Source organism: Arvicola amphibius, chromosome 12, assembly GCF_903992535.2.
Source record: "Arvicola amphibius chromosome 12, mArvAmp1.2, whole genome shotgun sequence".
In the NCBI taxonomy this organism is placed as follows: Eukaryota; Metazoa; Chordata; class Mammalia; order Rodentia; family Cricetidae; genus Arvicola; species Arvicola amphibius.
The window spans coordinates 25064169-25082605 of record NC_052058.2 but is presented as its reverse complement, the minus strand read 5'-3'; the positions used below and the strand labels follow the sequence as shown (position 1 = coordinate 25082605).

Genomic DNA, 18437 nt, shown 5'->3' with positions numbered 1-18437 from the left:
CTAGATAAACACGTGGTTCTGATGGTGCCAATGCTACTAATGACAGTTCTGTGCAGGAAGCTTGGGGGAGGCACAGTAGGTGACCATTGTTCCAGGCCTATTGCATCATTTCTCTGGACCTTCTTGCCAAATTTGGAAAGAAAAACAGAAGTCAGCTTTGTCCTGCTCCCACCCAGCCGAAGATGAGCACCACCCTTTCACAGCCGAGGCCTCTGGAAGTCTCACGCGGTTGTTCTTTAATTTCTAAATTCTAGTCACATGTCTCTGGGACATCCACACTTGACCTTAGCTTCCAGGTTCCAAAGTCCATCATGTAACGATAGACGTGCCCCTGAGATAAAAGGCCGTGAAAGCAGAGGTCTCCGAGGGGAGCGTCCCCAGAGATCTGGCTTGTTCAAGAAGTTGCTCGGCTTTTATGTGCAAACCCTCCCTGTCCCCAACAAACCACAACACACTGGATGCAGTCCTTCCGTTAGGTTGCTCTTTGACCTGGGGTGGGATGTGACCCTGACTAGACGAAGGGGACCTTGTAGATCTGTTTGCTCATCTTGGACTTTGTCTCACAGAGGCAGCTTCTGGGAAAAGGGCATTGTCCTTGGGTCAGGTGCCTGCTGACCTGTTTTCTGCCTTTGTGGAGGACTAGATAGGTCTCCATGCTGCTGTGCATTTGTGGCTCTTCATTCCTTTACTAGCAGAAAAGAGCCCGTGGTGGGCTGGGCACAATGCTAGGAGCTGGGATACTACCATGATGAAACTTGGGTGCCCCACTGTGTTTAGTCTGATCTATATCTTTTGAGTTTTGTTTTTTCATTTTTGTTTTTCAAGTCAGGGTTTCTCTGTGTAAAGTCCTGGCTGTCCTGAAACTTGCTTCGAAGATCAGGCTGGCCTCAGACTCAAGGAGATTTGCTTGCCTCTGCCTCCAGAGTGCTGGAATTAAAGTCATATGCCACCACCACCCAGCTGTCTATATCTTAATATATTTGAGATTGCATTTGCCAAAATGATCTAGTTACATATTTAAGATTGGCACATTACTTTAGCAATGCTAATTTCCTTTCAATAAGACAACTAAACAAAAGGAACCATAAATAAATATTGAATTCTAGTTAATGATATTGCTAAAGATAAACAAAGCCAAACATTAGTTACAGAAGAGGAGAAAGATTTTTATTTAGTAACTATTGATAGTTGTAGGAAAAGCTGAGCTTCATTCTGTTATGTAGATGTGACTGGACCTTTTAAAAAGAGAATGAAGGCTGGTCATGGTGGCACACATCTTTAATTCCACACTCAGGGGGCAGAGCCAGGCCCACCTCTGTGAGTTCGAGGCTAACCTGGGTTACATAGTGAGATCTTGTCTAAAGCACACACACACACACACACAAACAGCAACAACAACAAAATGGAAAGTGAGGGGGTAATAGAAAAGTGAGCGAGGATGATGAGGGAAAAATAGAGAAGTGAGCAAAGAGGCTTCTTAGAAAACTGAAAAATTCCAAAGGTTTGGGAGCCTGTTGTTGTTACACGCCTGGAAACTCAACAATGAACAGTAGGATTGCAAGGTGAGTACTCTGGCAGATCTCTCAACAGTAACATAATAATAACAACAATAATAGTTGGTCCGTATAAACGCAATTAAACCAGTGTATTTGCTAGTTGGCAGTTAAAGAAGTTGAGGTTCTCTCTTCCCATACAAACTGGGAAACAGACGCCTGAACTTTTTGATGACTCCATTTGAAGGAAGGAAGGAAGGAAGGAAGGAAGGAAGGAAGGAAGGAAGGAAGGAAGGAAGGAAGGAAGGAAGGAAGGAAGGAAGGAAGGAAGGAAGGAAGGAAGGAAGGAAGGAAGGAAGGAAGGAAGGAAGGAAGGAAGGAAGGAAAGGAGTTCTTTCCTGGAGAAAAACATTCCTGGCTTATAGAACACACATGCATATATATATATGGGACAGAGGAATAATCAGTAATTCTACTCCTTTTTAAAAGAAAATTCTTTGACAAGACAGGTAGGTGTCGGCTAATAGCTAATAGATTGTTTTCACAGCCTTGTACTTTCTCAGACAGGTGTTAAAAGGGGGTCTTGGTGCTCCCAGGGAAGCCGCACGAAGCTGTTAAGATTTTCAGGATAGTGGTTTTGCAATCATTCTGTGAGAGATCTTTGCAGTTCTCAATAAAGCAGGTTGAAACTTATAGGGATGATGTGTACTAATATCTTACGTATTTTATAATCCACCAAAAGGAATATTGTCATTTAAGAAAAAAATTATGGCAAACATTATTGGTGAAATTTAGACTCAGCCATTCTTTCAATACAATGTGAGCCAAGCACCCAGACGGTTAATATTTATAGAACGAATGACTCGTACTCTTAACGCTCTTAAAACCACTGAACAAATGCAGAACTAAAACACAGGAGCTGAGACGCGGTGGCCTCCCGGAGGTGAAGCGCTATGGCAGGTCCTCCGAGGTTGCGGAACCGCTCTGGCCGCTCCAGTGACAGCTCAATGGTAGATCTTCCCGAGGCTTTGGAGTCGCTCTAGCTGCGGCTAGGTCGGCTCTATGATGAGTTTTCCGACTCTGAGCATGCGCGGGACTCCACTGCCTGTATTGCTATGGTAGCGGCGTCCGGGTGGGCCGGGCCTTGAAGCTCCTGGCCCTGTGGGGCCGCGTTTATGGAGGACCTCACCTCCTGTCGGGCATGAGCGGGGCCTCCTGCGGCTTTTCGCGCCGCTGCCGCAGCTTCCGGACGGTGGGCCACCTCCGGGAACATGCCCCAGGCTACCTACTGCTACGTGCGGGTCGTGGGCCGGGGCAGTTACGGGGAGGTGACGCTCGTGAAGCATCGGCGCGACGGCAAGCAGGTCGGGGATTTGGGACCTTGCCGGGGGAGTGGAGGGAAGGGGTGGGCGACCTCAAAAATAGTAGGACCCGAGTGGTGGGCAAGGACTCACCTTAGATACGAGGCCAGCTTCCCAACTTCCTCTATAATAGTGCCAAACTTTGTCTAGTCTGTGGTATTAAATAGTGTACTTTATCTGCAAACCTCCTGTCACCTTAGCATTTCATGAGAGCAGAGGCCATGCGTTCTCAAGGCCTCACTCCTGCCTGAAGCACCATCTCTTGTACTTGAAGCTCAGTTCATCTTTTCACCAGCGCTTCTAAAGGTCCCTATTTCAGTGAGTAGCTTGAGCAACCATGCAGCTGCCTAAACTGGACTTGTGACAATTATCTTTAAAGTTCCTAACGCTGTTTAAATTCCTGTCACTAGACCAAACCAGCATCTTCATCTCTATTGGTAGGTACTACCCCAATATAAGACACCATTCTTTCTAGCTAAATAGCCACTGTAGCAAAATTAATGAAAGTCCAGAGACAGATACATGGGTTCAACCTGAAGATCAGGAAAGCAAAGCAGCCAAGCTACTAGAGCGCTCTTAACTCTAAGAAATCCTCAGACTAAAAGAGAACGAATTCCTGTCTCATCCGCTTTATATTCCTCTCCAGTGCTTGGATTAAAAGCGTGTGACTCCCTAGAACTGGGATTGAAGGTGTGAGCCACCACCACCTAGATCTGTTTCTACATTGATCTTGCGTAGCCCTGGGTAGCCTTGAACTCACAGAGATCCATCTGCCTATGTCTCCCAAATCCTGGGATTAAAGGTATGTGTCCCCACTGTCTGGCCTCTAGTGATTTAGTTTTACTATCTGGTCTTCAGGCAAGCTTTATTTATAAAACAAAAATAAAATATAACTACATTTCACCCTTTTAGTATGAAATTTAAAAAGGCTATAACTAATATAAGAAAACTATATACAATAAGTACAATAACTAACCATATATAATATCTACAGGCAATAAATATATCAACAATATCTAGTCCATTTGCACTTGACAAATCTAGGGAAAATATTCCATATCTATCCTACCTTGGTGAGTCCAAAGTCTTATACCTAATTTAATTTCTATCATAACTTGCATTACCATTCAAAATTATCTTTTGATGTCTCTCAACCTTATATACTTTATATTTTTAGTGGTTTTTTTCTGAGTCTCATAAACAATGAAAACTATGACTGTAACTATCTAGTCTTCAACAGCTACTCCATTATAATTGTGGTCTAGGCTCTAAAACACCTTTAACCAATTCTATCCAGTCTTTAGGGATAATTCTATTACAAACTGACCATGAGTTTAACATTTGCTTCCCAAAAGGTGAATGCATGCCATATGAGACTATTGCTTCCTTGAATCCCTTAAATCTAACATTGACACAGGAGTCCTGTTAACTGTAACAGCCTCTGCCATTTGACAATTCCTGTAAGGTTACTGAATATACTAAGGTTGGTTGTCTGAAAACAACCTTTTAGGTTTTAAGATGCTCCTCTCTATTCTTATAATACAATGCTGAAATTGGCTCTCCATTAAATTGCTCTGTCTGGATTTGAACATCTCTGTGATCTGTTTTATTAGGTTTTTCTAAGGCCTGTGTCTTAGCACTTAGATTAACCAACTTTTTTAGTGATGAGATAAAAATGATAATGCTGATAATGTTTGCAATTTACATTACATAAATCCAATCTAAATTAGTTATTTCATTTAATTGTTCCATTTTCAAACTGTTTAGCATATTATCATACAGAGGCCTAAATCCCTCCATTGTAATGGGTTTTCCCATTTTTTAGAAAACCTTTGTCTTTTAACTGATTCCTCCCTTTAAGAATTCCCAATTGTCTTACCAAATCTGCCAACAATGTTGATGCAGATATGAGACTTACTGCTGCTGTGTAGAACAGTAAAAGCCCAACTGGCTTTGAAGGCAGTTACCTAGTTTGGCAGCAGCCCAAGAAAGGGGTTCAGGGATAGCCCACAACCCTCGGTGGAGAGAGAAAGAGAGAGAGAGGTGGCTGTCTGAGAAATTGCACAGATGATTGTTAGAAAACAAGCATGTGTTTTCAGGGGCTGTCTGAAGGCTACAACAGAAAAATCTCAAATTCTGTCAGAGACTTGGGAGGGCGGGGAGGTGGGGGGTAGAAAACATAGCTGGAACTGGAGTCCCACATGTATCTCTGGCCTGTGTCGGTGGCTTTTTTTGTGATTTCATACCCCAAACATTAGGTGTCAAATTTAGCATGGTTAATAAAACCCAGAGACAGATATATGGGTTTAACCTGAAGATCAGAAAAGCAAAGCAGCTAAGTCACTAGAGAGCACTTACCTCTAAGAAATCCTCAGACTCAGCCAGGCAGTGGTGGCGCACACCTTAATCCCAGCACTTGGGAGGCAGAGGCAGGTGGATCTCTGTGAATTTGAGGCTAGCCTGGTCTACAAGAGCTAGTTCCAGGATAGGTTCCAAAGCTTCAGAGACACTCTTGTCTCAAAAAACCAAAAATCAGAAAGAGAGAGAGAGAGAGAGAGAGAGAGAGAGAGGGAGGGAGGGAGGGAGGGAGGGAGGGAGAGAGGGAGAGAGAGAGAGAGAGAGAAAGAGAGAAAGAAAGAAAGAAAAAAAAAGAAGAAAGAAGAAAGAAAGAAAGAAAGAAAGAAAGAAAGAAAGAAAGAAAGAAAGAAAGAAAGAAAGATAAATCCTCAGACTGAAAGAGAACGCATTTCTGTCTCACCCCGCATGTGACTCCCTAGTACTGGGGTTAAAGGTTAAAGGTATGGGCAACCACCACCTAGATTTGTTTCTGCATTGATCTTGTGTTAGCTCTGGGTGGCCTTGAACTCACAGAGATCCTTCTGCCCCGTCTCCCAAATCCTGGGACTCAAAGTATGTGCCACCACTGCCTGGCCTCTTGTGGCTTAGTTTTACCTTCTGGTCTTCAGGCAAGCTTTATTTATAAAACACAAATAAATTATCACTATAGCCCACTCCTTCCTAGTGAGTCCCTGTCGCCTATTTTCTTTTCTCTAACCCATCCCTTTTGGTGCAGTGATATTTCTAGAGCTCAGATCTGATGTTACTCCTTCCTGTGTAAAGTATTTTATCCTATCACCCGAAGGCTAATGAACCAGTTCTTCTATATGATTTGCTATCAGGGTGTTAGATATATTGCAGAAATGGGGACAGTCCTGAAACTGAAAAGTGGCATCTCGCAGTACTACCGAACCAGTTGTTGAGAGAGTCCCCACTCCCCTCGCATGCCAGATTCTCTGCCTAGAGCTCACACTTGGGGAACGTTTGTGCTGAGAGTGAGAGCTTGGCTGTAGTAATGGGTAGACTTCATTGTGAGCAGGTGCTGTGTATTTCAGGAAACACATTCGTGAATGTATTTATTGAAGGAGTGAGTATATGATCTATGAGGTGATTGAGGATAGTATATTAGATGGTAAAGGACTTTATTTTTAAATGAGAATGATGTTCTATATGGAGGAACAATGATACTTTTTATTGAGCCACAAGTATCTAATGTGTCTCATACACCTATTTAAGCTATATCTTATTGCCTTTTATAGGGAGAATTTAGAGATTAAAGAATCTTTTTCTTTTCTTTTTGCCTAATAGTATGTTATCTTGAATTCGCTTTTTAGTTAATAAGTTTTGTGCTTTTTTTGAGATTGGGGTATCACTGTGATGTTCAGGTTGGGTTTCAAATTTCTGGACCTAATTAGCCCTTCTGCCTTAGCCTTCAAAGTAATTGGGATTGCAGAGTCAAAGAAACTGTAAAATGCAAAGGGAAGAGGGAATTTGTTTGTGACCTGAAGTGGGAAAATGGTAGAAAAATATCATCAGCTGGACTAATTAGTAAAGCACTTTCCTAGCGTGCACAAGGCCTGGGGTTTGATCCCAACACTGGGGGAAAGGCATAATTGTCAACGGCAAATAGTTCCCCCAATTTTATGCTTTTTGGAGAAGGGTGGTTTCAAGATGGGCTTTCTCTGTGTAACAATGCTGGCTGCCTTGGAACTCACTTTGTAATCTAGGCTGGACCATTGAGGTCCTCGTGCCTCTGCCTCCCAATTGCTAGGACTAAAGGTGGTGCACACCACCACCACCTGACTTGCTTTTTTTTTTTTTTTTTTTTTTTTTTTTTTTTTTTTTTTTTTTTTTTTGGTTTGGTTTTTCAAGATAGGTTTCTCTGTGTAGGTAACCCTTGCTGTCCAGGAACTCACTGTGCAAACCAGGCTGGCCTCGAACTCAGAGATCAATTTGTCTCTGCCTCCAGAGTGCTGGGATTAAAGGCGTGCACCACCACCAGTAGGTCAGTTTTTTGCTCTTGGATCCATCTCCTCTTCAATGTATCCTCCTGGCAATTTTATGCCTCTTGAAAATCAAGCCAATGGTTTATTGATAGGCTTCAGGTGGTTGGTTTTGAGGACTGGACGTCTGTCCGTGAGAACTCTCAGCTACTTCTGAACCTAGAGAATTCTCTGCTATCTTGCACCTTGTGAAAAGTATGCATTTTCTTTGTCAGTATGTCATCAAAACACTGAACCTCCGAAATGCCTCCAGCCGAGAGCGCCGAGCTGCGGAGCAGGAAGCTCAGCTCCTGTCTCAGCTGAAGCACCCCAACATCGTCACCTACAAAGAGTCGTGGGAGGGAGGAGATGGTCTGCTCTACATTGTCATGGGCTTCTGCGAAGGAGGTGATCTGTACCGGAAGCTGAAGGAACAGAAGGGACAGCTTCTGCCTGAGAGTCAGGTGGTGGAGTGGTTTGTGCAGATCGCCATGGCTTTGCAGGTACTGTCACACTCATGGACTTCTGTAGGCTCCAGTGTGGCAGGAAGCTAGCAGGTGCATTTCCTATGCCTGGGATGACATGATAGGCTAGTGACCCATGGGCTGTGAATGATTTCACCAATACAGAAAAAGTTAGAAGTAGAATGTACTAAGTTTGCTGAGATATAGCCACAGAAGGAGATTGAAGAGAGAAATTGTCTGTACAGTAATATTTTTAGGAGCTGGGTTTGTCATTGTTGTTAGTTTTTCAAGACAGGGTTTCTCTGTGTAGCCCTGGTTGTCCTGGAACTTACTCTGTAGACCAGGCTGACCTCCAACTCAGACATCCTCCTGCTTTTGTGTCCTGAGTGCTGGGGTTAAAGGCTAGGGACTGGTTTGATGTCTTATGAAAGGTGTCTCTGCATGGGCAGTCAGGCAGTGTTTTAGTGTCATGCCCTGGTCATTTAGGACTCATCAGGTCGGACACCAGTGTGGAGTTCATATCTGGATGCTCGCACAGACAAGTCACTATTTGGGGGAGAAGTAAATTTTACAATGGCAGTTGTCTCTTCCTGGGGCTGGTCATGGGCAAGGCAGGCATGGCTCACTAGGAGTCGGACTTCTGAGAGCTGACTCTGCTCTGCTTTTGTGTCCTCTGCTACCGCAGACCTCTCTCTCTCTCTCTCTCTCTCTCTCTCTCTCTCTCTCTCTCTGTGTGTGTGTGTGTGTTTAACAATTTACTTATTTTATGTATTTTTGCATGTTACTCGGTGCAGTATGTGGGTTCACGTGGGTCTATGAAATGAAGACTCAGGGACACATTGAGAATAGACTTAGCCTCGGCAGTGCAGGGAGCTCCTTCTCCGTGAACTGAAGCGCTTTCCCTTCGCTTCCCAGCATCTTTATTTTTCCTGTGCTTACACCTTAGCTAGAAGATTTCCATGTCCCAAAACAAACTGAATGGAGCGTCCGACAATATAATACCAGGTGTAAATACCCGATTCATGAGGTACCATGGTTTTCCCTGAACCAAGTTGTAGGCTTTGTATCCATGGGACACTCTCAGATAAGATTCACATAGGGCAACAAAAGGTATCTGTAACACAAAGGATAGATTAGGGGCTGAGTGAAAACTCCCTGGGCTAGGCCAGGTATAGCCCAGCGGGAATTCATGGCTAGTGAGGGTTACTTGCTCTCCCTCTGCACCAGGCAGACCTGACTTTTTGCCACAGTGTAGTAGTGCTCTATCTGCATATATGACTTTATGCCAGAAGAGGATGTCTGATCCCTCTATAGATGGCTGTGAGCCACCATATGTTGCTGGGAATTGAACTCAGGACCGCTGGAAAAGCAACCAGTGCTCATAACTGCTGAGCCATCTCTCCAGCCCCTTGTTGTTTTTTATCATGGGGGATGGGGATTCAAATTCAAGTCCTGTGCTTACACAGCAAGCACTTTAATACTGTTCCCCCAACCTGCTCTTTAAAGAGCAGCATTCTCTGCAGCAGTGCCGGGGTGGCCTCAGCCAGGACTTGTTGAGGTCTTTGTGGTCTTGCTGAGAGGCACCATGGAACTTGGTCCTTGCTGAGAATGCTTTGATGTAGAAGCAGCCTTGTTTTGAGGTTAGAATGGCTCAGTACCAGGATGATATCTGCATATTTTAGGAAATCATCTTTTCACATGTTTTCATGGGGGGGGAAGTGTCTTTTTGAAATCTCCTTAGAAGCTAAATCAATCTCTCTTGCTGTAGCATTGGGATGTTTCTGAGTGGGTGATGTCTATGTCAAAGTAGACATGAATTTCATATATAATTACGGAGATACCAAGTCTGCGTGCGTTTAATATTTACAGAAAAGTCAGTTTTAGAGCCTTGAATTGGCAGAACAAAGGATGAATGTGTGTCTTATTGTTTGGTTAGCTATGCCATGTTGAAAGATGGCTAGGTCAGTTAATAATCTGACACGGTGGGGTCAGGTTGTCCTGTTTCTGTGGCCCAGTGGATAAAAGTGCTGAACAGATTTGTGTTTTAAAATACACATCTCCCAAGTGAGACTGGGTTGTTTGTTTTTGTTGTTGTTTTGATGTTTTTTGATTTTTTTGAGACAGAGTTTCTCTGTGTAACAGTCCTGGCTGTCCTGGAAATAGCTCTTGTCAACCAAACTGGTCTCAAACTCACAGAGATCCATGCCTGTCTCTGCCTCCTGAGTGTTGGGATTAGAGGTGTGTACCAGCACCGCCCAGCAAGTGTGAGACTGGTTTTGGAGTATCGCTCAGGCCCTGGGCTTATTGGCCTGCAGTTAACTGACCTTGTTTAAATTTTCACATGCTCTCTTGAGGTAAGAGTGATGCTGTTGTACTTTAAATGTTGTCTGGATTTCATAGGTCTGAGAGGAGAGCACCTCTGACTTTGGATAAGTTGTTCTACCTTCAATGGGAGTTTTGTAGGTTTTTATTTGTTTCTTGGAGACAAGGATTCACTTTAGTCTAGACTGGCCTGGAACTTACTACGTAGCTCAAGATAATCTCAAACTCACAGCAGTCCTCCTCTGTGAGCCTTCCAAGTGTTGGTCTTAATAGGCCTATGCCACCATACCTGGTTTATAATGGATCCAGGTATTATAAAGAAAGATACAATTGTCAAGACATCAGTAAATAATTGCAGAAGGTACCAAATATAACTAATATGTGGAACTTAATTTTGTGTGTGTATACCCATTCATAGATATGTGCACATGCATATGTACATATGTGTGTATATGGTGTATGTGTGTAGAAGTCAGATGTGAAAGTGTTAGACAGGGTCTCTCATTGAACATGAAATACACTTACGTGGCAGTGAGCTCCAGAGATCCTCTGGTCTTTGCCTCCCTAGGGCTAGGAATATGCCAGCATGCCTGGCTGTTTACAGAGTGCTGGTGATCTAAACTCAGGGTCTCAGGCTGTGTGGCAAGCACTTTGCCAGATGAGCTGTCTCCAGCCCCTGGAACTCATTTTTCTTACTTTGAAAGTTGTAAAGTAGTTCTTTTAGAGCTTATAGAACAGTGATGTTTGGGTTGGCAGATAGCTAAGACTCTTTAACTCAAGTAATTATTGGTGATATATATAAAAAACTAGAAATGAGAAAATAAATTAGTATACGTACATAAAATGAAAACGTTTCCTCTCTTCTCAGTATTTACACGAGAAACACATCCTTCATCGAGATCTGAAAACTCAGAATGTCTTCTTAACAAGAACAAACATCATCAAGGTGGGCGACCTGGGCATTGCCCGAGTGCTGGAGCACCACAGCGACATGGCAAACACCCTCATTGGCACTCCCTATTATATGAGCCCTGAGTTGTTCTCCAACCAACCCTACAACTATAAGGTAGGATGCATACAGCTGTAAAGGTGGGAGCACATCAGAATTTCAGAGCCCATACGAGTAGTGATAACAGAATTAACTATGAATCATTTGGATGAAAATGTATGCTTTGTTTTGAGGGGGAAATGTGAACTCAACATTTAACTATGTACTGTTCTTCTTTTGTAGTCTGATGTTTGGGCTTTGGGATGCTGTGTCTATGAAATGGCCACACTGAAGCACGCTTTTAATGCAAAAGACATGAATTCCTTAGTTTATCGGATTATTGAAGGAAAGGTAAAACAAATTTTAGAATTAATTGGACAAGGTTTATATCATACAGCTTTGTAAATATCTATTATTAAGATCATTGATTTTTTTTTCAGTTCACACCTTTACAGTTGTATGCATCCTACCTCAGTCCAACCTGGGCAAATGCAGAGCAAGCATTCCATCACTGAGCTACGTTACCAGCCCTCACTCATGATTTTGGCTAACTGACTAATACTCATTTCTCCCAGCTGGCGAATTAGAAATATAGGATCTCTTCTGTGAAAAAGGTTGAAGTTGAGACGTGTTTGATTTTCTCTTAATTTAATATGTACAAGTAGCTAATTGACTCCAAGGAGCTGGCAGTTTGAAAACGTCTCCCTGCTACTGATTGCAGGATGTATAGGTGCTCTAAGAAGCAAAGGTGCTCTCTCCCATAGCCCAGGGTTGAGTGAGCCCTGTTTACAGTGACTCCATGCTGTTAGAATGTGCTCTTTGGTACTTGTCATAACTGCAAGTAACTGATCGAGAACTGCAGAAGGTATTAAATATAATGTGGATGCCAGAAATACTACCTTCATGTTATTTCCCTGAGGCTGGTTGCCCTTTGTAGTGGCTTAAAGATTATTCAAAGATTCAATGAAAATATTTTAAAGGATACAAGTAAAATCTTCCGATTTTAAGGGCTGAAGACGTGGCTCATTGTTTAAGAATGCTAGCACTCAGCCACACAGCAGCCCTCAGCTGCCTGTAACTGCAGAACCTAGGGCATCCGGTGCCCTCTTTCAACCTCTCTCGTCTTGTGCTCGTGGTACGTCTACATGCATGCTGGCAAAACACCCATACACATAATATCAAAATAGAAACTCTTTAAAGTTTTTTCCAACATACAATTTTAAGAACTCAGTTTTAAAAAGGAATAAAAAGTTCTCTATTTTCATCTTCTTGATAACTACGATTAGCAATTTATTCCAAGGCCTCTCTCTTCTTTCTTTGGAACAGATAGAGCTCTGGGTGTGTATGTACTTACACACAGTCCTCTAAACAAGAAACAAATGGAGTCCCACTTTGCGTGGAGGTGGGACCCAGCCTGCATTTTTGGCTTAGCTGTCAGTATTTGCCTTCTACTTTGAAGCAGCTGCCTAGTGTTTTATGGGAAGCATGTTGGTGTGAAGAGATACCATGACCACAGCAACTCTTATAAAGAAAACATTTAATTGGGGTAGCTTGCTTACAGTTTCAGAGTTCAGTCCATTATCATCACAGGGAGCATGGTGTCATGCAGGTAGACATGGTGCTGGCTACATCTTGACTTGCAGGCAACAGGAAGTCTACTGAGACTCTGGGTGGTTTTCTAAGCCTAGGGAACCTCGAAGCCTGCCCCCACAGTGACATACTTCCTCCAACAAGGCCACACCCACTCTAACAAAGCCACAACTCCTAAAAGTGCCACTCCCTATGAGATTATGGGGGCCAATTATATTCAGACTACCCCAGTGGCACGACTTACTTCTAAATCCTCTGTACTTGAACACTTTATTCTAACTGCTGACTACTGCACTGAATATTCTGGCGTATAAAACTTATTTGTGCTCTTGGGCTAAAGGAATAGCTCAATGGGTAAAGATGCTTGCAGCGCAGGCCTAATGACATGGGTTTGATCCCAGAACTGAGGGTGGGAGGAGAGAACCAACTCTGAAAAGTTGTTCTTGGCTTGAATGTGTGCATGACCATTAATGCACACATGCTCATATACTAATAATAAATAGAACTTGAAAAAGAAACTTGTGTTTCTTTCTGAAGGACAGTCTTCAGACAGGACTGCTGAGCTGAGGTGAATGCTGTTGTATTCTTACAGCTCGCTATTATAACCAGAACAGACACTTCTTATAAACTAGCTAGCTGTTTTCTACTTTTGCAGATACATGACTTTACATAAATAATAAACATTAATAGTTTTATATATTTTAATGCTTTTTCAGTATTGGGAAACCCCAGCCAGTTTTCGCTTTGTATCATAATGTCATTAATCATAATTATAGAATTGTTATTCTTTGCAGTTGCCACCAATGCCAAAAGTTTATAGCTCAGAGCTGGCAGAGCTGATCCGAACAATGCTGAGCAGGAGACCTGAAGAGAGACCCTCTGTGCGGAGCATCCTGAGGCAGCCTTATATAAAACACCAAATAGCCTTATTTTTGGAGGCCACAAAGGCGTAAGATACTTCCCTTACAGAAAGCTGGAATACACTGATGAGGCAAAAGAGGGTAGCTTCTAGATTTTCATATATAAAATTTATAGTGAGGTTTTTTTGACAAAAAGTAAAACTGCATAATTAGAATACATAAGAGGACAGAATTCTACCCTTTTTTTTTTTTTTGGTATGGGCCTCAAAATTTAACTTGCATAGAAAAGTAACAAAATCTATTTAATAAGAGTTTTATGTTTTGTAAGTAGAATGAAGTTTTATGACTTGAAGAGTTGAAGCAGTGAACCCTAATGGAGCTGTGGGAGGCTGGCAGGAAAGGGAACTGTGAAAAAGAACTCTGTGGGAGGTAACGAAAAATTAGGATTATTTTACCAAGGTCTGCAGATTTCTGTCCACCTCAGCTTTCCATTTTTTATTTTTTTAATTCTTCTTCTTCATCTTCTTCTTCTTACTCTTACTTGTTTTGGTTTTTGTTTGTTTTGTTTTGAGACAGGATTTCTCTGTGTAACAGCACTGGCTGTCCCTGGAACTTGCTGTGTAGACCAGGCTGGCCTCAAACTCAAGGAAATTTCTCTGCCTCTGCCTCCATAGTGTTGGGATTAAAGATGTGCACCATCACTGTCCAGCAAAATTACATTTCTTAGGGTGGCATATTCTGGCAACTTTCACATACATGTTAGTCTGGGCTAGTGGCATGGGATCCCAGCTACTCAGGATCACAAAAGCAAGACCTGCCCAAGTTAGAGAGTGAGCCACCCAGGACTACTTAGTGAAAGGTTGTCGCAGAATTCAAATGGGCTGAACATGTATCTCAGTAGTGGAGTACTTGCCCTGTGTATGCAAGGCCCTGAATCATAGAAGCAAACCACAGCAAGTATTAAAATTGGCATAACTATTGAAATAAAAAACATGGAGAACCATTTAGAGGGACTAGTGAGGTAGCTTATCAGGCAAAGGCACTTGCCACCAATCTTGAGAACCTGAGTTCAGTCCCCAGGATCCACATAGTGTAAAGAGAAGCAGCCTTACAAGTCGTCCTCTGATCTCCACATGGGTGCACACAAAGACATGAATATATGTTATCTTTTTAAAAATTGTTTTTATGAGATATATATTTTTCTCTGCTCCCCTCCCTTCCTACCCTCTCCCATGGTTTTCGTGCTCCCAATATACTCAGGAGATCTTGTCTTTTCTGCTTCCCATGTAGATTAGATCCATGTATATTAGGGTCCTCTGGTTGTCTAGGTTCTCTGGGATTATAAATTGTAGGCTGCTTTTCTTTGCTTTATGTGTAAAAGCCACTTATGAGTGAGTACATATAAAATTTGTCTTTCTGGGTCTTGGTTACCTCACTCAATATGATGTTTTCTAGATTCATCCATTTGCTCCCAAATTTCAAGATGTCATTATTTTTTCTGCTGTATAGTACTCCATTGTGTAAATGTACCACATTTTCCTTATGCATTCTTTGGTCAAGAGGCATCTAGGTTGTTCCCAGGTTCTGGCTATGACAAATAATGCTGCTATAAACATAGTTGAGAACAGGCATAAGATAGATTCTCAGAGTTGTTTTGATTTACATTTCTCTAGTAGCTAAGGATGTTGAGCATTTCCTTAGGTGTCTTTCAGTCATTTTAGATTCCTCTGTTGAGAGTTCTCTTTTTAGGTCTGTACCCCATTTTTTTACTGGATTATTTGTTCTTTTGGTGATCAATTAATTGAGTTCTTTGTATGTTGTGGAGATCAGCCCTAGTCCAATGTGGGGTTGGTGCAGATTTTTTCCCATTCTATAGGCTGTTGTTTTGTCTTATTAACAGTGTCCTTTGCTTTACAGAAGCTTCTCAGTTTCAGGGAGTCCCAGTTATTGTTTTTCTCAGAGTCTATGCTACTGGAGTTGTATTTAGGAAGTGGTCTCATGTGCCCATGTGTTCAAGTGTACTTCCCACTTTCTCTCCTATGAGGTTCAGTGTGGTTATTATAGTAATGTATAGCTATTAGACTTGTTTATTATAAATAAATAGAATTTTGTATAGCACACAGAACAATTATGTGTGTGTGTATACACACACACACACACACATGCATCAAATAGAAGGAAGGCTAATTCCATAGTTGAATTAAACTGGACAAACAGATTTCCAGATAATTTGTAGAATCATATCTCTTGATGTGTTTGTCAGGTTGTTTCCAGTAAAAGGACTAAAATAAAATAAAAAAGCAAGGCAGAGAAGGCCAAGTATTGAACTTTCCTCTTAGCACTGCTTTCATTGTGTCCCATAAATTAGGGTATGCTGTGTGGTCATTTTCATTGGATTTTAAGAAGTCTTTCATTTCTTCCTTTATTTCTTCCTTGACCCATTGATGGTTCGAATATATGTGATTTTTTAATTGTTTAGAGAGGTACTATTAATTTTTCACCATGTAAGAAAATGGTCATGTAAGAACAATTTCTGAGCGTTCGAAGGTTTTCGCTTCATTCTAACTTCAAGAGAAAAGGAATTTCTTTTTTTTGACCACAGGTCTTACTTTTAGCAAACTGATATTTCAGCATCTGAGACTTAGGATCAGACAAGACTATCACGGTCTTGTTACCTTAGTTCTGCCTGCGGCAAGATAACTTTGGGGGAAGGAGGCAATGTTAGAGATGCTCCGGGAATGAACAGTTTTTCCTTTTGAGATATAAGGTCTTGCTGTGTAGCCAAGAACTTGGACTCTTGGTGTCCTGCCGCAGTGTCCTAAGTGCTGGAATTGTGGAATTGTAGACAATGTACACCACTCCAGCCCCGTACCGCCTTTTTTCTTCACTTTTCCTTTCTTTCCTTTTTTTTTTTTTTTTTTTTTTTTTGTTTCTTGAGATAAGGTTTCTCTGTGTAGCCTTGCCTGTCCTGGAACTCACTCTGTAGACCAAACTGGCCTCAAACTCACAGAGACCCACCTGCCTCTGCCTCCAAGTGCTGGGACTAAAAGTGTGTGCCAAATGTGGTGCATTTACACAATGGAGTACTACACAGCAGAAAAAAATAATGACAGCTTGAATTTTGTAGGAAAAATGGATGGAGCTAGAAAACATTATTTTGAGTGAGATAACCCAGACACAGAAAGACAATTATCACATGTACTCACTCATAAGTGGTTTTTAAACATAAAGCAAAAAAAAAAAAGCCAGCCTACAAACCACAATCCCATAGAACTTAGACAATAATGAGGACACTAAGAGAGACTTACATAGATCTAATCTACATGGGAAGTGGAAAAAGACAAGATCTTCTGAGTAAATTGGGAGCATGGGGACCTTGGGGGAGGATTGAAGTGGGGAGGGGAGAGGCAGGGAGAGGAGCAGAGAAAAATGTAGAGCTCCATAAAAATCAATAAAAAAATTATACATAGAAAGTGTGTGCCACTACTCTGCTACAATCTCAATTATCTCGAAGACGAAGGTTTTAGAAAATGCCTTCTAGGTTTTGACTAGTTTCTGTAAAATGATGTAGTTTTATTATAGACACATATTTTTTCAAACTGTCAATCATCACTGTGTTGATAATAGTACTTTCTTTTCTTCCCTGCAAAGAAAAACTTGCAAAAATAACATTAAAAACTGTGACTCCAGAGCCAAGCCTGTAGCTGCTGTAGTTTCCAGAAGGGAAGAACCGGATCATGAAGTGATGCACTCCCAGCCCTGCTCTTCTGAGGGCTCCACTGCACACGCCATGGTATGCTCCCTGTGCCAATGCTTTAAGAACTGTGTGAACCACAGGCCATTCACACGAAAATTTAAGTCATGTATCAATGTCTGTGCTTTGCTAGAGATTCATTATACAGTTACTTCCAATTTTAAAGAAAGCATACTGGACAGGGTCAGCCTTGTTTATCACTTTATCTACAGTAGACTGTCGAACTGTTCACAAAGTCAATAAAATAAGGTTTTATCTTAAGATAAAATTTGCATAAAAACTATTTTAAAATATCCATGTGTGTGTGTGTTTATATGAGTGTATTCCCATGTGTGTGAGTGTGTAACATGTTTGTGAAGGCCAGAATAGGGCATTGAATCCTTTAGAGCTGAAGTTACAAGCATGTTTTGGATGCTTGGCTTAGTATGTGGGTGTTGGGATGCACCCTGTGGTCCTCACTATTGCACAACAATCATTAGCTACAGCGTCATCTCTGTAGCGCCACAGAAGCCCTGTGGACAATTATGGGCACTTAGCGCACCCACGAATTGCAGTGATCACCTTTTTTCAGTATCAAAAGGAAGCTCTTCACACATTGAGCTGACTTCTTTCCAGCCTTCTCTACCTTGCCAAACACCAATATGTTTTCTTTCTCTATGGACTTCCCTTTCCTGAAAATTTCATATAAAAGGTGGTCTTTTATATCTGAGTTATTATGTTTTAAATGTTTATCCATGTAGCATATACCAAGACTTCACTTCTTTTAAGTCTGAATAGTAAACCACATTGGTTTATCCTCTCATCTATTAGTAGACATTTGGATTCTTTTCACCTGTTGGGTCTTGCTGTGAACATTTAGATCTAGGACTTGAACCTGCTCTCAGCTTTTTGTGCTGTCTACCTGTATGTAAAAGCTAGGCCAAGTGATAATTTCTGTGTTTAGCCTCTTGATGCACCACACAGTTTTCCACAGAAACGATATCATTCCGCATTTCCAATTTCTTCATGTTCTCACCAACAAATATTACTTCCTGTCTTGATGGTTCAATTTTTATTTTTTTCCTATTTTATTTTATTGATATTTATTGAGCTCTACATTTTTCTCTGCTCCCCTCCCTGTCTCTCCCCTCCTCCTTCAACCCTCCCCCAAGGTCCCCATGCCTCTATTCAGTTCCGTTGGTTCTCCTGTCTGTTCTTATGCCAATACCAGGCTGTTTTAAGTACTGTAGCTCTGTAGTAGAGTTTGAAGTCAGGGATTGTGATGCCTCCAGAAGTTCTTTTATTGT

At 41.8% G+C, this 18437-nt stretch overlaps 1 protein-coding gene across 5 annotated transcripts in view; it reads left to right on the top strand.

Moving 5' to 3' along the window:
- Positions 1 to 18437, top strand: part of Nek4 (NIMA related kinase 4) — a 50692-nt gene that overhangs the window by 2568 nt on the left and 29687 nt on the right. For 2 of the 5 annotated variants that reach the window (XM_038349723.1, XM_038349724.1), the window contains exons 1-6: positions 2575 to 2857; positions 7410 to 7676; positions 10828 to 11025; positions 11191 to 11298; positions 13332 to 13486; positions 17049 to 17190. In XM_038349723.1, coding sequence (XP_038205651.1) covers positions 2765 to 2857; positions 7410 to 7676; positions 10828 to 11025; positions 11191 to 11298; positions 13332 to 13486; positions 17049 to 17190 — 963 coding nt within the window. In that variant the 5' untranslated portion in view covers positions 2575 to 2764. Of the gene's footprint in view, positions 1 to 1394; positions 1563 to 2574; positions 2858 to 3500; positions 3657 to 7409; positions 7677 to 10827; positions 11026 to 11190; positions 11299 to 13331; positions 13487 to 17048; positions 17191 to 18437 lie in introns of those variants that run through there. The other 3 variants (XM_038349725.1, XM_038349726.1, XM_038349727.1) reach the window with 3 other exon arrangements.